This window comes from Cylas formicarius, unplaced genomic scaffold (genome assembly GCF_029955315.1).
Source record: "Cylas formicarius isolate icCylForm1 unplaced genomic scaffold, icCylForm1.1 PGA_scaffold_1__22_contigs__length_36826433, whole genome shotgun sequence".
In the NCBI taxonomy this organism is placed as follows: Eukaryota; Metazoa; Arthropoda; class Insecta; order Coleoptera; family Brentidae; genus Cylas; species Cylas formicarius.
Genome location: NW_026844264.1, coordinates 36,327,496 through 36,349,727, shown reverse-complemented (window position 1 = coordinate 36,349,727; position 22,232 = coordinate 36,327,496). Strand labels below are relative to the sequence as shown.

General features: G+C 34.4%; 2 protein-coding genes across 2 annotated transcripts; one reads left to right on the top strand and one right to left on the bottom strand.

Moving 5' to 3' along the window:
- Positions 1-134: 134 nt before the first annotated feature.
- On the top strand, positions 135-1,529 carry LOC132696786 (geranylgeranyl transferase type-2 subunit alpha). The gene is made up of 5 exons (XM_060661810.1): positions 135-274; positions 341-576; positions 632-831; positions 890-1,216; positions 1,268-1,529. Exons 1-5 carry the CDS (start codon positions 272-274, stop codon positions 1,438-1,440), a joined length of 939 nt encoding a protein of 312 aa, XP_060517793.1. The 5' UTR covers positions 135-271; the 3' UTR covers positions 1,441-1,529.
- A 429-nt stretch (positions 1,530-1,958) lies between these two features.
- On the bottom strand, positions 1,959-14,216 carry LOC132696849 (intraflagellar transport protein 80 homolog). Its single transcript, XM_060661931.1, has 12 exons — positions 13,445-14,216; positions 11,785-12,059; positions 9,811-9,989; positions 8,333-8,560; positions 7,910-8,283; positions 6,443-6,606; positions 5,792-5,989; positions 4,354-4,615; positions 2,788-2,971; positions 2,363-2,502; positions 2,186-2,309; positions 1,959-2,119 (listed from the first exon to the last, which is right to left on the bottom strand). Exons 1-12 carry the CDS (start codon positions 13,540-13,542, stop codon positions 2,048-2,050), a joined length of 2,298 nt encoding a protein of 765 aa, XP_060517914.1. The 5' UTR covers positions 13,543-14,216; the 3' UTR covers positions 1,959-2,047.
- Between the last annotated feature and the right edge of the window lie 8,016 nt (positions 14,217-22,232).

Here is a 22,232-nt window from a genome sequence, read left to right as displayed (position 1 = left end):
TTTTTAACAGGCGTTTTGGTTTCGAGTTTGTTTATTGTTATTAATTTGAAGAAAGATCTTTTTCGTTGTCGTGGTTGATGAAGAAAGAAATATTTGTTCAATGATAACGCTATTAAAAAAGAAGACAGTTTGCTTTGGAGGTTATGTACGTAATTTTTTATTTTGTTCATATTGATGTTTTTTCGATGATGAGCAATTTTTTGTAATTTGTTGATATCAGGAAATTGCTTTTTTTCCTTGATAATTTGAGAAAGAATTGTTATTGAAGAAAATGGTAATAAATTATTAGGACATTTAATTTTACTATTTTGTGGGTTTAATGTCCAACTGTGAATTTTAGCACGGTAGGTTAAAGGTTCGTACCACAGAGGAGCAAAAAGCTATTAAAAAGAAGGAACAGCAGAGAAAGTTGGTTGCATATAGAATGGGAATGCAAAAAATTTTATGTTCTCGTAAGAGTGATAATTTTGATCCAGAGTCATTTGCAATCTCTTCACAACTGTTATGTGTCAATCCCGATATATACACCCTATGGAATTATAGAAAAGAAGTCATTTTATTAGAAATAAAAAATAGGTATAGAAAATTTCACATATATTTTGCAGGAGTTGATTAAGCGAAAATGTTTCAGGGAAAAGGATATTGAGGAGGAAGATTTGATGAAATTCTTGGAAAATGAAATTTCTTTGACTGAACAGTGCCTTTTGTCGAATCCCAAATCTTATGGCTCCTGGCATCACAGATACTGGGTCTTAATGAAGCACCCAAAACCCGATTGGGATAAAGAATTTAATTTGTGTACTAAATATTTAAATTATGATGATAGAAATTGTACGTATTGTTTGACATATTTAAAAAGCATATCTGAAACCAACCACCGACATTTTAGTTCACTGTTGGGACTATAGAAGGCTGATACTAAATAAAATTGGCGTAACGTTAACTGCTGAATTAAAATTCTCGACAGAGCGCTTAAATGCTAATTTTTCTAATTATTCATCCTGGCATTATCGAAGTACATTAAGAAAGCTGGATGAGACTTGCATCAATGATGAATTTTATTTAGTTCAAAATGCCGTATTTACAGATCCAGGTGACAGTAGTTCCTGGTTTTATTTGCGCTGGGTGTTGAGTAATCCCATAGTAACTAAGGAGAAACGGGAACAACTACTGGAAGGTCTAGAGCAGCTGGAGGAGCTCGAACCTGATTGTAAATGTATGTCGGTATTCGTACTACTTCTCAATAACTACAACGATAAAATTTTAGGGATTTTGTTGGCTAAATGCTGGCTTATGGGCAGTTTAGTTTTAAATGATCCTGAGTACATTGATTTGAGAGTGCAATTCTACAATAAACTTATAAAATTGGATCCATTAAGGAAGGGCCAATATCTGCATTACTTGACTTTGGCAAAAAAACGTGGAAGTGAACGTCAGTAGACCACTTGTTTTACATTCCTTTGAGTTTTTTAATTTATTAAACTAAATGCTTAATGGACAAATTCTCTTGTTGGTGTTTAAATTAAGAATTTTTTAAAAGTAAATGGATGTTTTATTTGTACAACTTAATGCACCAAAATTTAATTTTTCGTCTGCCAGTTTGTGGCATACACTTTTTATTCTCTAAAGCACTGTCGAATTTTTCCACTAAATAGAACTTTGCCTCTGACTCAATAAAACTTTATCCTGTGAAAAAAATAAAATACTTAGAACGGGATTAAATCGTTAAATCCATTTAACAAACCAGTCCAAATTCCAACAACTTCGACGTCAAAATGAAGCATTTCTATTGGTTAGAAAATGACACACGTCAAAGTCTAATTCTACCTTCTCAAGGGCTCCTCATTGAAGTGGTCCTTGAGCAAGATTGTTTGAGAATGACAACTTAATAAAAAAATATATGCAGTATTTTTATCTGCCAAAATTGCCTTTTTTTAAAGGAGTGGTTCTAAGGTTTAGTTAAATGTAACCAGGTAAAAAATGTAATAACAAACAAGTGATTAAACACAGGAATAATTTATCATGTACAACAACAAAATAATGTCATTTAATATGTGTTTTTTCTATTTTGGAGTTCAGTTGCTATTTTCTCTTCTATTTTCTCAGGGTCGATGGTAATCTGAAACATATCGATTTTATTTGACTACTGTTGGCGTTATAAGGTGCATATCGTCCGAAAAATTACCGATTCCTGTAATGTGCTGTATTTGTTGTTATTCTCCGATTTCTGCAGGGCTTTCAAATATTTCTGTCTAAAGTATAACACTGTGTCGATGTGAGTCTTGTGTTTGATGGCCAAATCCAATGCCCTGCAATTAAAAGGCAACCCGAATAACGTCGGGTTTATTGAAAACAATTTTACCTTGTCCAGTTGTGTGTATTAATGTGGTTCAAAATGGCCTGGAAAACCATTCCATTGTGAAGCAGTATCGACTCGCACTCGTCCATTTTGCCCCCCAGCAAAGCCATTTGAGCCTTTTGTTCGGCCTTTGTAGGCAAATTCTAGTGAATTAAATTATAAACATTTTTCTGTCATTATTGGTGCCACTACGTTACAGTTGTTTTTTAACTGTGAAATTAAAAATGGCGTATTTCTTTTAATCACTTGAAATATAAAGGCTAATTTACGCCCAAAAGCAAACTAGAAACTTGTTGGATTACCCAAAAATGTGGATTTGTCCTAAATTTAATGAAACTGAAATTAGATAGATTTGTCTTGATTTTTAAAAGGACCCAAGATCATTGCTGAAAATTGGTTAGTTGTAGTGGCAGTTGGTCAGAACGTACCTTAATATATTGAATGTAGTATACTTTGTCGTATAGGCCAATATTGGAAAACGCCTCTTCGGCGATATCCAGAGTTTCTTGAGTGGACTGAACGGCCAATATCGCCAAACAAGCCCACGCAATATCGATGTTTATATTTCTGCACAGATTCACTGCTTCTTCCCATTTGTTTTCCTGTAATTTTCTAGAAATAAACGCATCGCAAAAATAAAGGTGCCCCATATAGTTTGGTTCAAACTATGTCGTGAACATTTTGGAACAAAACCTAATAATAATAAAATTAATTTGTAGTATTAGCAGATGTCATAATACTAGTAGTAACATTTGACCATATTGAGCATGAAATGGTAAACAAAAGAAGAAAGATCCAGTGGCGCAACAAACATTTTATGCCAAGGCGGTGGAGACATTTTTCTCAAATACTATTCACATAGGATGCCAGCGTTATAACGGGCATTTTCGCCATCTGCCCGTCGACTCTGAAAGTCGTTTCAATAACAGCCTGTATATCAATATTTAATTATCCGGTACGGATGACTGTACTGGGTTACTCAAAAGTTAACCAAAAATCGCGTGTGCAAGGGTCTACAAAAGAGAACATTTTTCAAAAATCGTTTACTGGACCGAAAAAATTCTTGAACCGGAAGACGCAAAAGAAATCACTCCATAAACTTGACAATTTTTCAAAAATATACCGGGTGCGCCGCAAATTCAGAAAATCTGAAAAATGGTTCCCCCTGTTATTGAAAATTGGCAATAATTTGAAATATGTGTTTCAGGTGTCAGTTACTTTTACATGACGATATAGCCCATATAGACGGCTTAAACTTTTGTATTTACGGTTTTCTACGGGGTATTCGCGATATTCCGTGCAATATTAAAAAATATAATAAGTACTACAAATTTGCAGCTACCGACTTCAGACTTGGGAGAGAAGTAGAAGTCTGGACCCGCATTTAGACCCTTTAAATTGGGAGTAATAAAAAATATTTTTTTAATTTTTGATTTTTTTTGTGGTTATTTTGGCATCCAGAAAAACAGCTCACTATCACTATTTCTCCCTCAATCTAGACGCGATGACGTCATTTACTATTACCACATACTGTTGGTGGAATTTTACCAATTTATATTTTTCCTTGTTTCACGTCCGTTTTTTCTCTCATTTCTTCTATTTGCTTGCCTTTGCTCTCTGGTCATGTCGTCGTTTACATATATTTTATATTTTTATACTTTCTTAAGCTTCCTCTTCAAATTTTTTGTTTTCCTTGTTGAGCTTTAAATTTTCTTCTCTAATTTTCGTTGTTTCTTCTCTGCCTTCTTTCTGTTCCTGTTTTATTTCTAGCAATTCCTTTTTTTGTTGTTGCTTATTGATTTTATTTTATTGGCAATGTTACATAAAAATTTTCGAGAGAAATTAAAATTTGGAATAAAAACATACAATTCCCGTTTAAAATAAAAAAAGTGCGGTGGCTTAGGGAGTTAAATTGAAATATTTTTAAGCCGGTCCTGCACAAATTTGTTACGATCCAGCCGTTAACGGTATCATTTGGACCAAACTATACTTACAAGTGAATCAGTTCGGGAAATGGCGATACCGGCACGTTAATCAAGGCGCCGTCCGCCCTCCTAACGGACACCGAAGTACCGACGAAATCGCTTATCCTGGGACTTCTGCCCAAATCGGAAGATTCGTATTGAAACGAGCACATTTGCAACAGTCGAGTGTTGAACGAAGCGCTAGGACAGTACCACACTGTGACCAGGCCGTCCTGGATGGCCCCCAGGATGTTCACTTTTGCGTTCCACCTGAACGATTCAATTTTTCTTCCTGGAAGAACATTTAACCGGTTGCCCTTTGGACTAACAAAAAATATTTCGCTCAATTTGGCTATTTGCACTCTAAATCATTTCTGTGCTGTCAGCACGTGAAGCTTTATTGGTGTTTTCAATCAATTTAAAGCTATCCTAATCTCCATTCATTTAGACTTAAATTGGTAAAAATATGCCAGTAGGTTTAATCTGAAGAATTTAGGAGCAAAATATTTACACCTAGGTTTCTACGGTCTGTTAAATTTATATATCTACATTAACAAGCGTATTGCGCACCCTTGTTTATGATTTATTTTAATAAAATTTTGTTGTTTTGTTTATTGCTTCAACTTAAAGTCATGGCCAGCGGAGACTATTTAACAAACTACAAAGAAGAGAGAAGTATTATTAGGGATTATTTAAGATATTAATTGTGCAACGAATTCTTATTCAGGAGCACTTAGAACCCAACTGTTTCGATTTTTGTAATGTCTCAATACAGGGTGTTTGAAATATCCTTTGTACATCGTTGTAAAATCTTTGATTACGGTTTGATTTGATTTTTTTCTTGTCGGATAGATCTCTCAAAAACTTACTACAAACTTATGCTCCTTAAGTTTTATGTGGTAGTGAATAAGACCCGCTGACACTTTATTTTCAAAGAAATCCCGTTTTCGATATTTGACATCAAAAATTGGTCCCAGTTAGCCATTATCTTTAGGTAGCCCAGTTCTGTATTCTACCTATTATCTGGCCAGGATGAAGTCGTAATACTTAATAATTTTTGATGATTTTCTCAGATTCATTCAAATTGAAAGAAATCGAGGTTCCTGATCCTGATGTATATTATAAAGTAGACTTTTTCAGGCTAAAGAAGAGCAAAAATTATACTTAAGCTATTCCCATTGCATTGCTTTTTTTTTGTTTTTGAGATATTTCAAACAATCTAAAATGACGATTTTGGAAATTTTCAAAAATGTTAAACTCGTTGCCAAAACCTTGTAAAAATATATTAAATTAAGTTTTGTTTCTTGAAATACATTTTTTTCTTTGCGCCAAAAAATGCAGTGCGACACTCCTAGAAGGCACAAAACAAAGTAGTCTGGGCGCATATCAAGAACGTGCAATTATAACGTGGATCAATGTGAACCTATAACCGTTATTCGTTAAACCACTTTTTTAAAGCGTAACTTACCCAGTCTGGAAAACGTTTTGTTCGCACTTCTGACTTTGACGATGTACAAATCTCTGGACTTATCTAGCAACGCCATCGTTCTATTCGTAAACTCGCCCTGCTGGTCCAGAGCTATCTCGATCACTGGCACGGAATGCTGAATGGTAGCGATCATTTCGCTGTTGGTTCTACTGTTAATCAAGTCGACTACGTGTATCGCTAAAAAACGAATAAATAGATGTTTCCGTTGTCAAATCTACATTTTTTCAATTTATTTTCTTCTCCCCCCCCCCAAATGTTGAAACATTACATTCTTTGCCCCTAAATATTTTATTTATTTTTTACTACTGTTACGCTTATATTTTTTTCGTAAATTAATTCGTGATATCAAACAAATTCACGAAGTTCTTCATAGAACTTGTTCGAATTTTCATTAAACTTTGGCGGCAATTAAGTGATGCCAACTGTTGGAATAAATAAAAAAGCAAGGTTATTATACGAACTACTATGTTCCGAAACAACGACCGACACCCAGTTCTTTTTTTTTTTGATATCTCGAAAGTTGATTTTATATGGACGAATTTGGATACAATTTATTGAGCAAAAATTTGTCATAGTTAAAAGTCAATAAAATTTAAGAATTATTATTAAACAGTGACTCTACTGCCTTACCTTTTTGGTCGTTCACGTCTCTTACTACTAACGTATCCGAAGATAGTGAAATATGGGCAACTCTAACTCCGTCCAATTTCATATTCGGCCATTTTGGAGATGCCTTTAATTTCCCCTGGTAACTGTATACTCCTACGGTGCTTCTTTCTACCAGCAACATATGACTGCAATTTGACATTGTCAATCGAAAATATCTGGTTTAATTCCTTAAGAAGAAGAAAAAAGGTTACTTGTTTAATTAAAAACATCGGTCGACCATAATTAGTCACATTAACTAACCAAAACTAACCAAAACAGTGGGTACTTCTATTTTGAACAGTACTAAGCAGATGTTAAGAAAATATGTTCTGCACAGATATGTACGAGTATAAACAATATACTCAACAGTATATTATAACAAAGCTATGTTTGAAAAGAGTTTCTTCTGACTGTGGACTCGCGAACATTAAGAAAAATAAACATAATAATAAGACTTAAAACGTATTCCCGCTAAACAATTAAAATTTGATATATATTTCACATATCTCAGCTGTTGGTGACGTCACGACGTACGATTTCGCGTTGACAGTTATCAGCTCGACATTTTTTCGCGAGTTTTAAATTATTTCATTAAATTGCCTATTCCAGAAAAACAACGAAAAATTTGGTTAAAAGCCATTAGACGCGAACCTACAGACATTTCATCAAAAAGCGAAAAAACTTTAAAAACTGCTTTCCCATTCAAAAAATAAATAAATAAATAAATAGTAGCCTAACCTCACTTTTGGTTGTTATTGACCATATTGTCCTTTTTTAGTTCTAACAGGATATGGAAAACTATATGGAAAATGATGTGAGTTAAAAAAACAAAGAAAAAAAAATTTCCACACATTTTTGTTTGTCAAGAAGTATTTCAAACTCTACTTTACGCATCGATGAGCGTTACACGCAGGAAGAAATATGATTTATTAAAAAAATGTGAATAACATTATAAAATGTACTGCTACAATGCGTCGCTTGTCTTCACATACCTCGTGATGTCACAACGAATGGAGTAGCGTTTTTTGCGTTAATTGCAGAGTAAATATATTTCTGTTTTTAGGAAAAATATTCTATAGTGTAACTTATTGTATTCTAGAATGAATTTAAAAATATGTACAACAGGCCTATTGAATACTTGGCAACAATGAAAGAAAAAATCGAACAAACTAAAATGTACAAAACAACGATTAGACCAATACGACAACGGAAATGAAAGTATTGCGGAGCATTTTTGGGAAAACGACTGGATATTAACTAAATAAACTAACCAAAACGACTGGATATTGAAACAAAACAAACATCAATTGCACGGATGACTCGAGAATATTTAAAAAAGCTCGTGAAAGATCACCCACAGACCGTAGAAGGATAGAGCGAACTCGAAACTAAACAAACCAATCTAATATAATTTATTTGTTATGGTTTACAATGAAACGACAACCTTACTTTTCGGCCATCTCCAAATGCACCACCGCGCCATCTTTCAAATCGAAAATCGTCGGAGTGTTCCAGTTGCTCGTTTCGTACGCGTAGCACTGGCTGGGCGTGATGGCGACCAAATGCGAGTACCGCATCGCCATCCGGATGACGCGTTCGGGTAGTTCCAGATACTCCGACGTATCGTCCGACACGTTTTTCACGACTATCGCTTTTCTCTCGCTCACGGTAGCCGTAAAGTTCATAAAACTCGCCTTCCGTTCAATGACGTGAGCGAATAGGACTTGACCGTTTGCGCACGCGCCCGCCAATTGCGAACCGTCGTTCGACCACGCCATCTTGTAGACGCTGCCCGCGTTCGGTTTCTCGAACGAACGAGACCACTGAAAGTATCGGTAACAATGCGCGACGTTGCCGTCTCTTCGACTTTACCCCAGAGTAATCGCAGAGTTTTAGAGTGTCGTAGGCACCAATGGCGAACAGATCACCAGCGGGAGCCCACGCGATCGACGTTACGTGGTGATCGTGAAGTGAACTTGAGAAAACTGGTCTCCCCAAACTATCCCAGACGCGGTATCTGCAATCCTCACCGCCCGAGACGATAATGTCTGACGCAACGCTCCACGCCAAGCAAAGAACCAAACCTTCGTGAGCAATCCACTAAAAAGTCCATTAATCACTATCATCGCCAAAGAGTCGGCTTTACCAATGACTAAAAGTGAATTTTAGTTCATTAACGAAGGAGGAACACTGCGAAATCATAATATTTGTTAAGGAATAACAAAAACAAATAAGTCAAAATAACTTTCTCGTAAAGCGCACTGCTAATCAAAACAGTGATTTATATAGAATGGGCCGTCTCTAAGCTGCAAGTAATAAACACCCAAATAATGTGATTTTGTTCAACAAAGATCTCGGATTTCTGAATTTTGTCCTTAGTTGGTGAATTAATAATAAGTACTTAAACTGTGAAAAGATAGCGGGAGCAATAAAAAGTCAATATTTAATAATAATAAATATTTTGGTGTCTAGTATCTTAAGTTTATATATTATGAATTTATGTCTGAAATTCTGACTTGTCTTCCAGAAATGTTATAAAACTAATACGTACATTTTGTTTTTCGTGGCTTTCAGAGACTTTCATACTCTTTAGATCGGAACTACATAATCAGAGATAAGACTAAATGATCAGATAAGACTGATCAGAGATAAGACTAAACCAACACTCAGCAATACTTAACATACGTAGGACAGCCGGTTTTACAAGAAAAACTAAATTTGATTGATTTCATGGTCATCGACAGCAGCCCTTTGCTAGAAGTATTACATAGGAGTGTATCAGATGGGCAAGCAAGTTACAGGTGTTTCAATCAGGGACCACCGCACCAGAACGCCAAGACAAATAAATATAAAAAAGCCGTGCGACTCGCCAAAAGTTACTTTTACATTGTCATAAGGCATTTAACGAGATAGCAAGTCAACGAGTTAAGGATCCCAGGGCACGAAATAGCCCAACAAGGCTCACGATTGGACCAAAAACCTTTTTACTAATCAAAACTAAAAAAGTGCAAACAATTGAAAGTCCATTGCTAAATCACATTTGCTAAGCTGTCAAAGAAACAACGTAAACAACGTGTACACCTATCTCGGGTGCTCATTTTCTGTAACCAAAGCGAAGGCTACAAGCAACACTAAGGAATCACTACCGAGGCTATTCACTCTAATCGGAGACCCGAACCTCTAGCTCTATAGCTAGTTCTCCCAATTTGTATTTTGAATCTTGAATAGCTGAAAAAATCTACAGAGATATCTTTAATATAGAATTAACTTGTTAGAGCGGAATGGTAGCTATGTATCGATCTTCCACCACAGATTCCACATTTTGAACGAGGCATATTATAGGTACTCACCTTTGTGGGTTTGGTGTTCGGTGCCAACTGCTTAATCACGACACATTTTCCTTGGGTATAGGCGATGCTCTGACTATCTGGCGACCAGCAAGCCGAGTAGACAGAACACTCGCTGGTAACAACCGTGGACCTCAACATGCCACCCTTGGACCATATTTTTATGAGGCCGTCTTCACCGGCTGAAATTCCCAAAGATCTTTTGGTTCCGTCCTTACATATATATATATATATATATATATATATATATATATATATATATATATATATATATATATATATATATATATATATATATCCAAGTCGGTAAATCGCTTTTAATTCTGTACAAATGTAAATAGAGGCTCACGATTTTCCCCGTTCCGGGGAGTCTTTGCTTCGCGCTCTTAATTAAGCGGTTTGATCCCTTAAAGATTTCCAGAGGCGCTTTGTTTTTCCGCTACCCATTTCGCTCGGTTGTGGATTTAAATGAGCCTTTGAATAATTTTATTGAATGTTTCGTAATTATACGGGGTATCCCCTTTAAATAACTTTAAAAAATTAGGACGAATTTCTAATATTTTTCAAAATAATAAACATAAAAATAAATGAAACAAACAAATAAGAAAAACGCAAAAAACCAGCTCACCTAGAGTCAAATAACATAACATAACTTTTGGATTATTATGTATTGTTTAAACGATTTTCGTATTTAGACAGGTTATAAAAATATAAACAGGTTATAAAAATATAAACAAACATAAAAAAGTAATGGTTTAAAATATTTTTGTGTCTTTTGGTTTACGTCTCCGCTTTCAGCAGTCGTAATAATAATACATAAAATGATAGAATGGATTGAATTTATATAAAATCAGACTCCTTTTTGCATACAGCCATTTTGGGGAAGTAATTGTCATCGTCATAAAACATTCGATTTCGTAGATTCGATGAGAAAAAGTTAAAAGTTGCTTAACGAAAAAAAAAAATCATTCCCGTGCTTATAAATTTGCATTACAGTACCCAAAAGCATCGTCTCCTTACAACAATTCGCAGAATATCAATTTTTCGACGTTTGACAGATTTTTGACAATTAAAAATGGCGATAATCATCTTTGGCCATTACGAAATCAGTAAAGAAGATGTCCGTTTTTTACTTGTATTCATTTCATTTAAGACGGCTATTTAAAAGAAGGTTGGCTAATACTATACCGGGTGACAACAAAACTACAGTGTACGGCGATATTTCCAAATGGCTTGAGATAAACATATGCTATTTGAACATTTGTAACATAAAAACTATTGAATCATCGACTTTGTTATTTTAAATTTAACGCCCTGTATATTTTTAGTTTTTTGGAGTCGCTAAACAATTTTTTGTCCAAATTATTTCTGAAAAAAGGCCGTTAAAAATATGCCACAATTCTAAGAAAAACATACTAAAATACACATACATATTACTTGAAATACAGATTTTTTTTCGTTGCCCTGGATATATGTGAAAATTTTTATGTTTTCAAGTGTCCAGATCACGAATATATATATATGAAAGCGCTGAATGTGCTCTTGTTTTTATGATTTTCACGAATATTATAATTTGAACAATAGTCGGCTTTTTATTAGGCTTCTGCACAACTTTTTCGCGCATACAAACATCACGTGATCCTTACTCTTAGCGATCCCCACCCTTTGCTCCACGGAACAGGTGAGATCTCAGTTATTCGACAATACGAAGTACCTACACGAGAATCTAAATAAGTTCTTATGAACAAAAGTTACACTATCTTCGGAATCATCTAGATAAATTCCTGGATAATTTAGGGAATTATAGTGAAGAACAGAGAGAGTGGTTCCACCAGGATCTAAAAGTGATGGAAGAACGGTATCAGGGTCGCCGGGATTGTCACATGATGGCAGATTACTGCTGGTTTTTAATAACAGATTGTCCAAAGAAGAGTTATAAAAGAAAAGCTATTAAAGTCCACCGTTAAGTATTCTTACCAGTTAACAGTCCCGTGCCGTCGTTGCTCCACTGTCCTACCAAGGCGGCCCCTTTGTGCGCCTCCACGCTTCTTTCAATACGCCCGGTTTTGGTCATTATGTGAAATTTACCGTCCATGGCGGTGACCAGAATCAAATCGGCGTGTTTTCCTGTCGATGCCCCTCCAGTTTTCGGCACGAAATGCATGTCGGTGGCGTGAAAATCTTTCTGGAGGTCGGCGATTTTCGTCGGCATGTTGTCCGTCACGGACCAAGAACGCAACTGGTTATCGTCGCTAGAAAATCGCATTTTTTTTATGAAGAACAAGCAAATTGCTTCAAATCCTTAAGATATTTTTTATTTTTTTTTGAATAATGACCATTTGTTATTCTATGCTCTAAAATACCTAATTTTATGACACCAGGGGTGGGACTCTGTGATTCGTTTTATGTGAAGACGGAGAGATTGTTTCAAGGCAACAGATCGCTAAGAGGTTACCTCTAAAAATTGCATCTTAGTTCCTGTTCCTGCAATATTGTAGTTTTATTTTCTGTGTTAATGTTTGTTTTTTTTTAATCTGTTCCTTGTGATGTTTTTTTTGTGGGCAATTAAAAAATAATAATAAAAATGGTACAACTAAGTCCAGTTTTAAAAACACCAATATATTCCTTTGAAGGGAACAAATATAATTAAAATATACCTCGAAATACTGAAGAGTGCAACTTTCTTATCATATTCATTCAAAAACAATGATTGATATATCACATATTTCTCAAAACAGGATATATTTGTTATTAAAGTTGGGGATTATGAACACAAATTTTTAAATTTTTTATGTTCTAGGAGGTTTCAGAAGAAAATACGAGCATAACCAATACCTACCAGTAATGCGGCTATTCTATTGTTTATTTTATGTTAATTTAAATTAAATTAACTTAAATGTGCAAAAGCGAAGTAACAAACATCAATCAATCAAAATAAAAAACGATTTTTGGTTAGGTTGGGATTTTCCTCATCATTGTTTCTATGTCTTAACACGTGGAGTATGATTATCCGTGCCAAATCATTATCAGCAACAAGAAAACTGCTTCAAATCCTTCGCACATTCCTTACATTTTTTGAATAACGACCATTTCTTTTTCTATGCTCTAAAATACGTAGTTTTACGACATCGGTTTAATTAACCATTATAGAGAGAACGTGTCAAACTTTCCTATAAAAACGTTAATCGGCAAATGGCACGGCTAGTTTAAGAAAATCCCAAAATATAAAAGGCAGCCCTCGTATAACCCGATTTAAACCACGACTGATCAGCCGGCAGGATATCGTAACTCTTTTGAAAATCGTTCATCTTAGAATCTTAGACGTAGTAGGCAGTATACTACTTGAACGCAGATAATTGAGCTCGGTGGGGTTTTATAATTTAGGCTTTTGCTTGTTTCCACTTGGCAGTGAACTAAATACATTAATAATTAATTAATTATACATTAATATATAATTAATTAATATATAATATATATTAATATGAGCAAAGCTGCACTATCCTAATATCGATATTGTCATATTCGTCATCTCAATGTGACCCACATTTTCGCAAACATTGTTTATTTTTTGATAATGCATTCATACCATTCACAAATAATTTTAATAAAATTAGTAAAAATTCCCCTTTAAATGTACCTGATAGAGTAAACATCCTCGGCACTTGCCCAGCCGACGCAGGTTATGGGAACCGCTGTGGCGTTCAGTCTCTGGCTCAGGGTCACTTTGAACTTCATACCGTTAACAAAATATAGTTATTTGTGTAAACTACGACAAACTACCAAATATTTGCAAGGCGCTCTCATTACTTTATAAACGGCAGCCCGCGTGTTTGTTGTGTTTGGAGCTACGTTCGTCGCCATGACGACGAGCTTGACGCTTGTCTAATTATTCCACTAATCGTCTTCATTGACAAGAGTCAAGTTAGGGGTCATAGCCGCCTGCCAAGGATTTTTCAAGGAGGGTGGGGCAAGGCGGTCCCTTTTTTTCGTTATTAGATCCTTTTAAATAAATAATTATAATTATTGAGTGGGAGTTAGTCAAAAATAAATCGACTTGTGTATTGTTATTTTTCAAGTACCTATACTGTGCTGATTACTTTGTGAAATTTCGTTGGCACAAAAGATTGCCCTTACGAAGATCTGCAAGAATCATTTAATTCTCGTTGACACACCCTGTATATGATACTGCTGGTTGACCGCTAACACACTAAATACACAACACAACCACCCCTGTAATTATCCGAAAAATACGTCATCAACGCTCTCGATAAAAACCGGGCAAAATGTCCGTCAATCATGTCCGTCAATCAAGTGAGTCATAAATTATGGAATGTCCGTCCGAAACGCCGCTACGGGTGTGAAAACCAATAAAGAGAATGAGTCACTCCTATCAAGAGTACAAGCCCAATTGAGTGAGGGCTTTCACCCACATGTGATCGTGACAGGTGCGCCGCTGCGCTGTTCGATAAACTACAATGTGTGTTTATATGGGACCAGTATATATGCAGCGGATTAAGACAACCGTGTGTCGACACACGAATAACAAATGAGACCGTCCGATCGATCGACATGTTTTGCTTTAAAAAATGCTTTTGCAGCAATTATCGATTTGTTCACCAAATATTCCTGTGATCCCCCCAGTCCAACCCAATTTTATTTATTTGTATTGTATTGTACAAAAATTTTCCATTTTCGTGATGTCCGAAAAGAACCGATCTCATCAGACATGTACGTAAAGGGTTATTCATTGTAATTTGACACCCACCTGCAGCGTTAGTTTCGAAAGATAGTAAAATACAAAAGTTTGAAGATTTTTGCTCTATTATCTTTCGCAAATGTCAGAAAAAATAAACTACCATCGCAAGCTGTCAAACTGTCAAAAATAATTTTCATTCGATTTCTGGACAACAGTCATATTGCTTAAAACTGGTCAAGTCTGCCTGGGCAGCAATTATCGATTTGTTCACCAAATATTCCTGTGATCCCCCAAGTCTAACCCAATTTTATTTACTTATATTGTGTTGCACAAAAATGTCCCATTTTTTAAACAAATACTTGTGTAAACTTAATACGAACTCTAACCTCTAAAAAAAATGAATGCTAAAAGTAAGTATTGTGGTTTAACGGTGACCTTATGATCATGCGTCATAAAATCACTTCGTGATGTCAGAAAAGAAGTGATCTCATCAGACATGTACGTACAGGGTTATCCATTATATTTTGGCACCTACAGGATTGATTTTGAAAGACAGTAAAATAAAAAAGTTTGTCTTATGCAAATGTCAGAAAAAATGAACGACGATCGCAAGCTGTCAAACTGACGGCAACATCATTTTTTTTTAAGGAATAAAAACATGTAGTTTACTGGCATTTCATTTAGCCGTTTTTGAGATATTTCAGTTTAAAAATAATTATGATTCGAATTCTGGGCAATAGCCATATTGCGTAAAAATGGTCAAGTCTGCCCTGATAGCAACCATATTACCTATGTTTGCAATTAATAAACAATGTTCTAATTTTAACGACTACTCAAAACTAAAGACCTGCAGAGTAAGGTAAATAAGTAAAGATGTTTTAAATGGGCTATACTTAAGAAGAAAAACTGAACTGAGGTGGCTTTTACTTGATGAAAATCCATTTATCAAAATAAATAAGAACTAAAAGTTCAGATTTTCTCGAAATCATATATTTTGACATGACAATTGTTTCGACAACGCCGTGTCTTTATCAAATGTGATGTATTTGATAATGACACGGTGTTGTCGAAACAATTGTCATGTCAAAATATATAATTTCGTGGAAATCTGAACTTTTAGTTCTTATTTATTTTGAGGAAGAAAAACGCCGAATAATAAAATTATATTATCCAGACAATAAAAATATCAATAACTAATGCTAAACATTTTCCATATAACGTCCAATATTTTTTATACATCGGAAAATATTTCCTTTCAATTTCCTATTAATACACGATGTGATAAAATCCCTTGTCACTTGTAAACTATCAGGCCTATTGTAATAAATTTTAATGTTAAGTATCCCTACAAAAAAATGTCACCAGGATTCAGGTCGGCGCTGTTGGTAGACCAATTCATAGTTGTTTGTCTACTTATCCAAAGTCTGTATTTATTACTGAGATAATCCGTAACTGATTGGACATTACGTGGAGGTGCGCCATCTTGACGCTAAATCAAATTTAAATAATTCCTAACTTGCGCATTTTATTTATTTATATTTATTACTCTTCTATTTCTGTTGCAAGGAAATTTAAATATCGTTAAATATCGTAATAGGTCCGACAATCATATTGTTCAACATACCACACCATACATTAACTGACGTTCATTCTTTTCACTGCCTGCATTTTGTGTGGATTATTGGTGGATCAAAAATGTTTATTCTTCCCATGCGTAATCCGTAAATATTATTTTGTTTACAAAATTTCCATCTTCTTCATATCTTCCATAGATTTCAGTTCAAAATTCGAGCATCTGCCTTTTATGCTCATCGGTTAAATTTTGCACTGGAAGGAACAGGATTTTCCATAAAATATGAAATATTAAAATATTGTATTCATATATCGCAGATCGTTAGTGTCGATTTGTTATCAAAAGTAGAACATTGTTACTATCAAGGCAGACTTGACCATTTTTAAACAATATGGTTATTTTTCAGAAATCGAATGAACATTATTTTTAAACTGAAATTTCTCAAAAATGGCTAAATGAAAAGCCAATAAACTATATGTTTTTGAAAAAAAAAAAAGATCTACCGCTCAAGCTAATAATGCATAGCTCATTCCGTTTTGTTTTTTTTTTGACATTTGCATAAGATAATAAAGCCAAAATCTTTAAATTTTTGTATTTACCCTATTTTTTTTCTATATTTCAAATTTAAACATCTAGGTGGGTGTGAAAATATAATGAATAGCCCAGTACAAAGTAATGAATTTCCACTACAAGCAAAATAGCAAAAAAAAATAGGATCCAAAATTTATTATGTGCAAAAGTGGTACGCCACTGCTTTTCTGGTACGGTTTTAAAATGTCAATCCAAAAATAAAGCGTCGGTTTCTTTGGCTATCTAATTCTTTTATGAAATTATTTCAAATCGTCAATAAATTTCTGAAAATTGATAAATTGCTGAAAATTGATATGAACTATTTTGGACGACTGAAAGTTGTAACTAGTTGTTTTATACCCAATGGAGAAACTAATTTAAAAAAATGCATTTTTGTGATTGGCGACAACTACGTGCGAAGTCAATCACAAAATATCGACTGAGTTTTTTTCATTTTTGTCTTTCGAACCATTTAATTGTCAGACTACTTAAGCAATTCAAAGTAATATCAATAATGTTATCAAATGGAAAATATGGTGAAAACAAGAAAGTCGTTTTTTTTTATTCGCTACCGGGTACGGAAGATTATATTTTCATTCAATATTAGTTACCAAACTTATTCGGAAGTTTTCCCAACTCTAATAAATTTCTACCATCCTCGACGACCCCAAGTCCCCTCCACAATAATAATTGCCTCGGATCGAGTCTGGATAGAAATCAGTTCGTTTTATATTTTATCGGGTTATCAAAACTTTACAATTTGGCCAGATAAATCACAAGGACGTGTATTGCGAAAATCGAAATTTGATATCAGGACTTATTTGCACTTCGTCGTTAAAAAGCTTCGCTAAAATATCCAACTACTTAATAGACTCAATTTTAAATTTGTGTGGCAATTGTTAAACCAACCTAAGCTCGGTTATTTATGGGTTTTTTGGTATCGGCGATGGGCGAGTGTCCATAGTATACGTGCCCAATAAAAGCAAGGAAGAAGAAGGTTTCTATGGAATTGTCATTGTTGATGTGGTAGTCGTTGTGTTTGGAGTAGCTACGAGCGTTTTTTTTTTATTATTCTAAGCAACTTTCATAAAAATTTCAATTATGATTATGAATCAAATTTCTATCGGAGAGCGTAAAATTATTCTGAGTTAGTACATTTGAAACGTCTTTGGTAAGTTTGTAGAATTGCAAATTTGTTTTTTACAGTTGTCCATAAATGTCATTAAAATACCTATATTTTTTAATAAACTATAATCATTTATGCTTAACAAGTATTTGTAGATGCACGCAAAGGTGTAGTTTAATTTAAGCTAATATTTATTAGTTTCCTAATTGATGCACACGCGCATATCCGATCTCACGATTTAATGGATGATAATTCGAATTGACAGTTGTAATGGTAAGAATGAATCCTACCGTTGCGTGTCGTTAGTGACAATATTTTGAAATACATGAAAGTGTTCTTGGGTTTCTAGTTCGTTAGGAAATTAGTAGAGTAGATGAGTAGAGGGAGGGATAAAGAGGGATAAAGCGTGGGTACATCGACAGGTGTGAAGGGAACGCACATTTCACCTACCGGAAGTCGATACGAGGGCCCTTAAATGATGTAACGACCATTCCGTAACTGGAGAAGTGTTCTTCCTTTTATTTTTGCGACTGCTATAACTTTACCTATGAGATTATCGTTTACTCAAGATAAAAAGATGGTGAGTTCTGATTTCTCCAAAAGATCTTTTTTTTTTGCTCTTTCTGCCTTCATGTAAAACATTGATATTCTAATTGGGAGGAAATTTATGACCCAATGGTCAAAAGATGACCAGTGTCGTTTTTCACCCAAATGGAAATCTTCCCCTTAGACTCTCCGATATAAACTGTATTACACTCTTCAACCTTCAAGGAATATGCACCTGATTTAGAAAAATTATCGACAGGATCCTTAATTTTAATTATAAGTTGCTTCAGTGATTGTTCATTTTTAAAGGCTATAGAGAATCTTCCAGTCTTGAATAACTTAGCCAATTGTATTGTAATATTACTAAAGCAATTTGGTATTTATTTGTGAATTTTTAAAATAATTTATATGGACAAAGCTTTTTAAATTATTACATTTTTTCAAGCCTTCCGGATTTTTTTTTGAATTTTTGAATTTTTGAATTCACACAAATCAATTTTCAACCTAATTACGCTGATACGCCTTTTAAAAAAGTCTTCACTTAATGGAAAATTACAAACTACACAATATAAACTTTTACACACGCCTACGCGTATTTTAGTTAATACACGATCCCATTTATGTCTTTATTCTCCCCCCCACCCCCCAAAGGTGTCTCAAAAAAGTTTAGGAGCGATTCTTGTTTAAAATAAAGCGTAGTTTCTTATATAGACGTTGGGTCTAAAGTCAACCATTAAGGGATATATTTCATTTTTAGTTCAAAAACAAAATTAGATAGCATATAATATTACAGAAGTATTACTATCATAAAAATACTTTCGGTTTATATTTTTTTTTATAATTACCATAGAGGGATTTAATTAGACTACTACTATCCTTTTTCTCACCTAAGAAAAAACTTATGCAATGATATACAAAAAAAAATTTTTTTATAATACTGTTTCCAAATTAAGAAAAGATAATCTAAAGCAATGCATAACGAAATCTAGTTGTCTGATGTCACTTCTTAAGGCGTATATTGCTCAGTTAGTCTGAATATAAAATACGACAAATTTAATCAAAAATTATATCTCCATAGCATCCAACAAATTTAGATTTATAATTTTTGATTCATTCATATAAATTTGGGGACATGAGCCACATTTTAACTCGTAGACTCGGATAAAAAATCGAATGTCATTATAGAAAATCGCACTACAGCTTCTGTCTCGGTCTGTTCAAATCTCTGAGGGCTTTAAAGCTGAAGGATTACGGTCCTGCTATTCCGGCGGATTTTCGTATCAAAATCGGAATGTTGTGAATACGAATAATTACGAAAGTTTGCGAACAAGGCGAAACAACTATTTGTACTTCGCAAATCTATTTATGCGTTATTTATTTAGCCGTACGTTTTGCCCGGATAAGTTTGCGTCTCTGTTCCTAGTTGGCAAAGTAATAAATTAGTTTCGCTATCGGGAGACATTTCGTAGGAGCGCAATGACTAAGTATCAATTTTATTCGATATTTTTCGTGTCGACGGCGGGCTTTTAATCCAATGCCGTTCGCCCTTTGAATGTACGCCAAGTTTTTTCTAAGTGACGTGTAAAGTTAACCTATACTAAATAAATAAATAAATTTCGACAAAATTAAAGGAGAAAGTGAAAATGTATTAATGCAGCTTTACTCTGAAGCATTTTTTTTTCCAATCGATTCCTCATAATATAAACGTACCGCCGATATTTTTTCCTAAACCCGAGGAGGCCCACCCCTTCGCTGCTGCCAAGTCACGTGCCACACGCCATTCAGTGATTAGTTTTATTATATATATATATATACACTTCCATTGTTACCGAATATTAAATACTGAATTCGTGGGAATAACGGTCAGTGACGCGGTATTGGGATGAAATATTTTCCAATAATTGCAAAGTTCAGCAACGGCGGATTACTTAAGATGTTCAGGTGGTAAGGTGAAATACTTCAAAACACTCCAAATGTTAACTGGCCTCCACGCACCCCGGACCTTAATCCTCTGGACTTTTTCCTATGGAACTTTTTTAAAGCGAGAGTGTATTAGACAAAGAAAACTACGCTTAGCTTGGACATGTTTAGAACTGCATGCTTCCCGACCACATACACCTTGCAGATCATTTTGATAACGTTACTTCTCTAGGAATCAGTTTTAAAGTCAATAGTCACATTGAAATTGAAATTTCTCCTATCAGAAGAAAAAGAAAAACTGCAAAGGAACAGAAAAACTGAAAAGCTGCACAGTTGTGTACGAACACCCGAGAAAACCATTTCTAAACTGCCTTGGTATGTCGCAAATACCAGATGACTTGAAGATGGTCTTCGAAGATGTGGACTGAAGCGCGATAGCTATCACGGAATAGTTTTGGTTAGTTGCTACAAATTTTCTTGGAAAATGTGCTATATTAGTGGAAACAGAAATGTAAGCATACATAACATACTCAACGAACTAATTATCTTCTGCGGATGATCAAGTTATCACGGCTCAAGAATACGAATTCTTAAATGACATGATGAATATGAACTCTGGAGCATTTAAATAAAGACAGAAAAAACACAGCAAAGCAATGCCTTGTTTGACGGGATCCTCTGAGACAAAATGCATATCAGAGAAGAGCGCAATAATTAAGAACTTGATAACGTATGGATCGAAGTATGGCCAATTAAAAAGAGTATGGAGAAGCAATGTTAATGTCTAAACGCTAGTAGAAGAGAAAGAAAAACCAACGAACGCGTTTTATGGATTTATATATATATATATATATATATATATATATATATATATATATATATATATATATATATATATATATATATATATATATATATATATATATAAATATATCTACAGGGTTTTTCACTTAAAACTCCGCACGCCAATAAGTCCAAAACGAAAAGAAATATTTAATTTATGTAAAAAGTAGTCAAAGTGTGGGGTCAAGTAGATATTTCCCAAAGTTTAAAATATTCGACGCCTGCAAAGAGCTGGGCGTCGCGACGCATCGAAAAATTATTCGATTGCAGAGACTTTGGAAATACGCACATACAAAAGTACATATTATTTAAAAACTTTTTTGTTATTTACTCAAACTTATTTACTTTACCCGTTTCTAAGTTATACCGATTTAAAGTAAACATTTCTTGATTAAAAAAAATGTTATTAACGCTTATTTTTACAAGTATGCCATCAACGTTAGTTACTATGGCAACCATTGTTATCGCAGTTGTTTTAAGTGCAATTACAAACGTAAGTTGTTATTGCTGTATCAAAAAATTGTCACATTTTGTCACAAGAATTATCCAAATTTGTTCGGTTAAAAAAAAACTAAGAATTATTATGTGAAAATGGTGCAATTTAGCAATGAGGAAAAAGTAGACATGTTACTGGTGTTTGGAGAATGCAGATGCAATTGTAGAGAAGCAAAAAGAGTTTACGGACGGCGTTATCCGCATAGAAGAGTCCCCGATGCAAAAGCCTTTTCAAGTTTATGTAAAAACTTAAGAGAATATGGCAGCTTCATGAAACCTAAAAGAGATAGGAACAGGGCGGCTACAAATGATGAAAATACTGCTGCTGTAATTCAGCAGGTTGATAATAACCCCAAGATATCCCTATCAGAGATAAAAGAAATTACCGGTGTTACCATAATTTCTTCGTGGAGAATTCTACATAGAAACTCTAACTCTTTTCACCCGTACAAAAGTAAACTAGTTCATAAACTAGAATCAGGCGATTATGCTAGAAGAATGTATTTCTTAGCGACATTGTCCGATTTATATAGCCAAGATGCAAATTTTCTTTCGAAAATTTTATGGAGCGACGAAAGTCGATTTCAAAATAATGGAATCGTTAATAGACACAACTGTCGTTTTTGGTCCGAAAACCATCCTCGTTGGATTACAGA

Excerpts from the sequence above, each read along its gene's own strand:
- LOC132696786 (XM_060661810.1), top strand. Across the intron at positions 832-889 it reads AAATTATGATGATAGAAATT|TTCACTGTTGGGACTATAGA; the intron begins GTACGTATTGTT and ends CCGACATTTTAG. Across the intron at positions 1,217-1,267 it reads GCTCGAACCTGATTGTAAAT|GGATTTTGTTGGCTAAATGC; the intron begins GTATGTCGGTAT and ends ATAAAATTTTAG.
- LOC132696849 (XM_060661931.1), bottom strand. The coding sequence starts at position 13,542 with ATGAAGTTCAAAGTGACCCTGAGCCAGAGACTGAACGCCACAGCGGTT. Across the intron at positions 6,607-7,909 it reads CATTTGGAGATGGCCGAAAA|TCATATGTTGCTGGTAGAAA; the intron begins GTAAGGTTGTCG and ends GTCAAATTGCAG. Across the intron at positions 2,310-2,362 it reads AATACACACAACTGGACAAG|GGCATTGGATTTGGCCATCA; the intron begins GTAAAATTGTTT and ends TTTTAATTGCAG.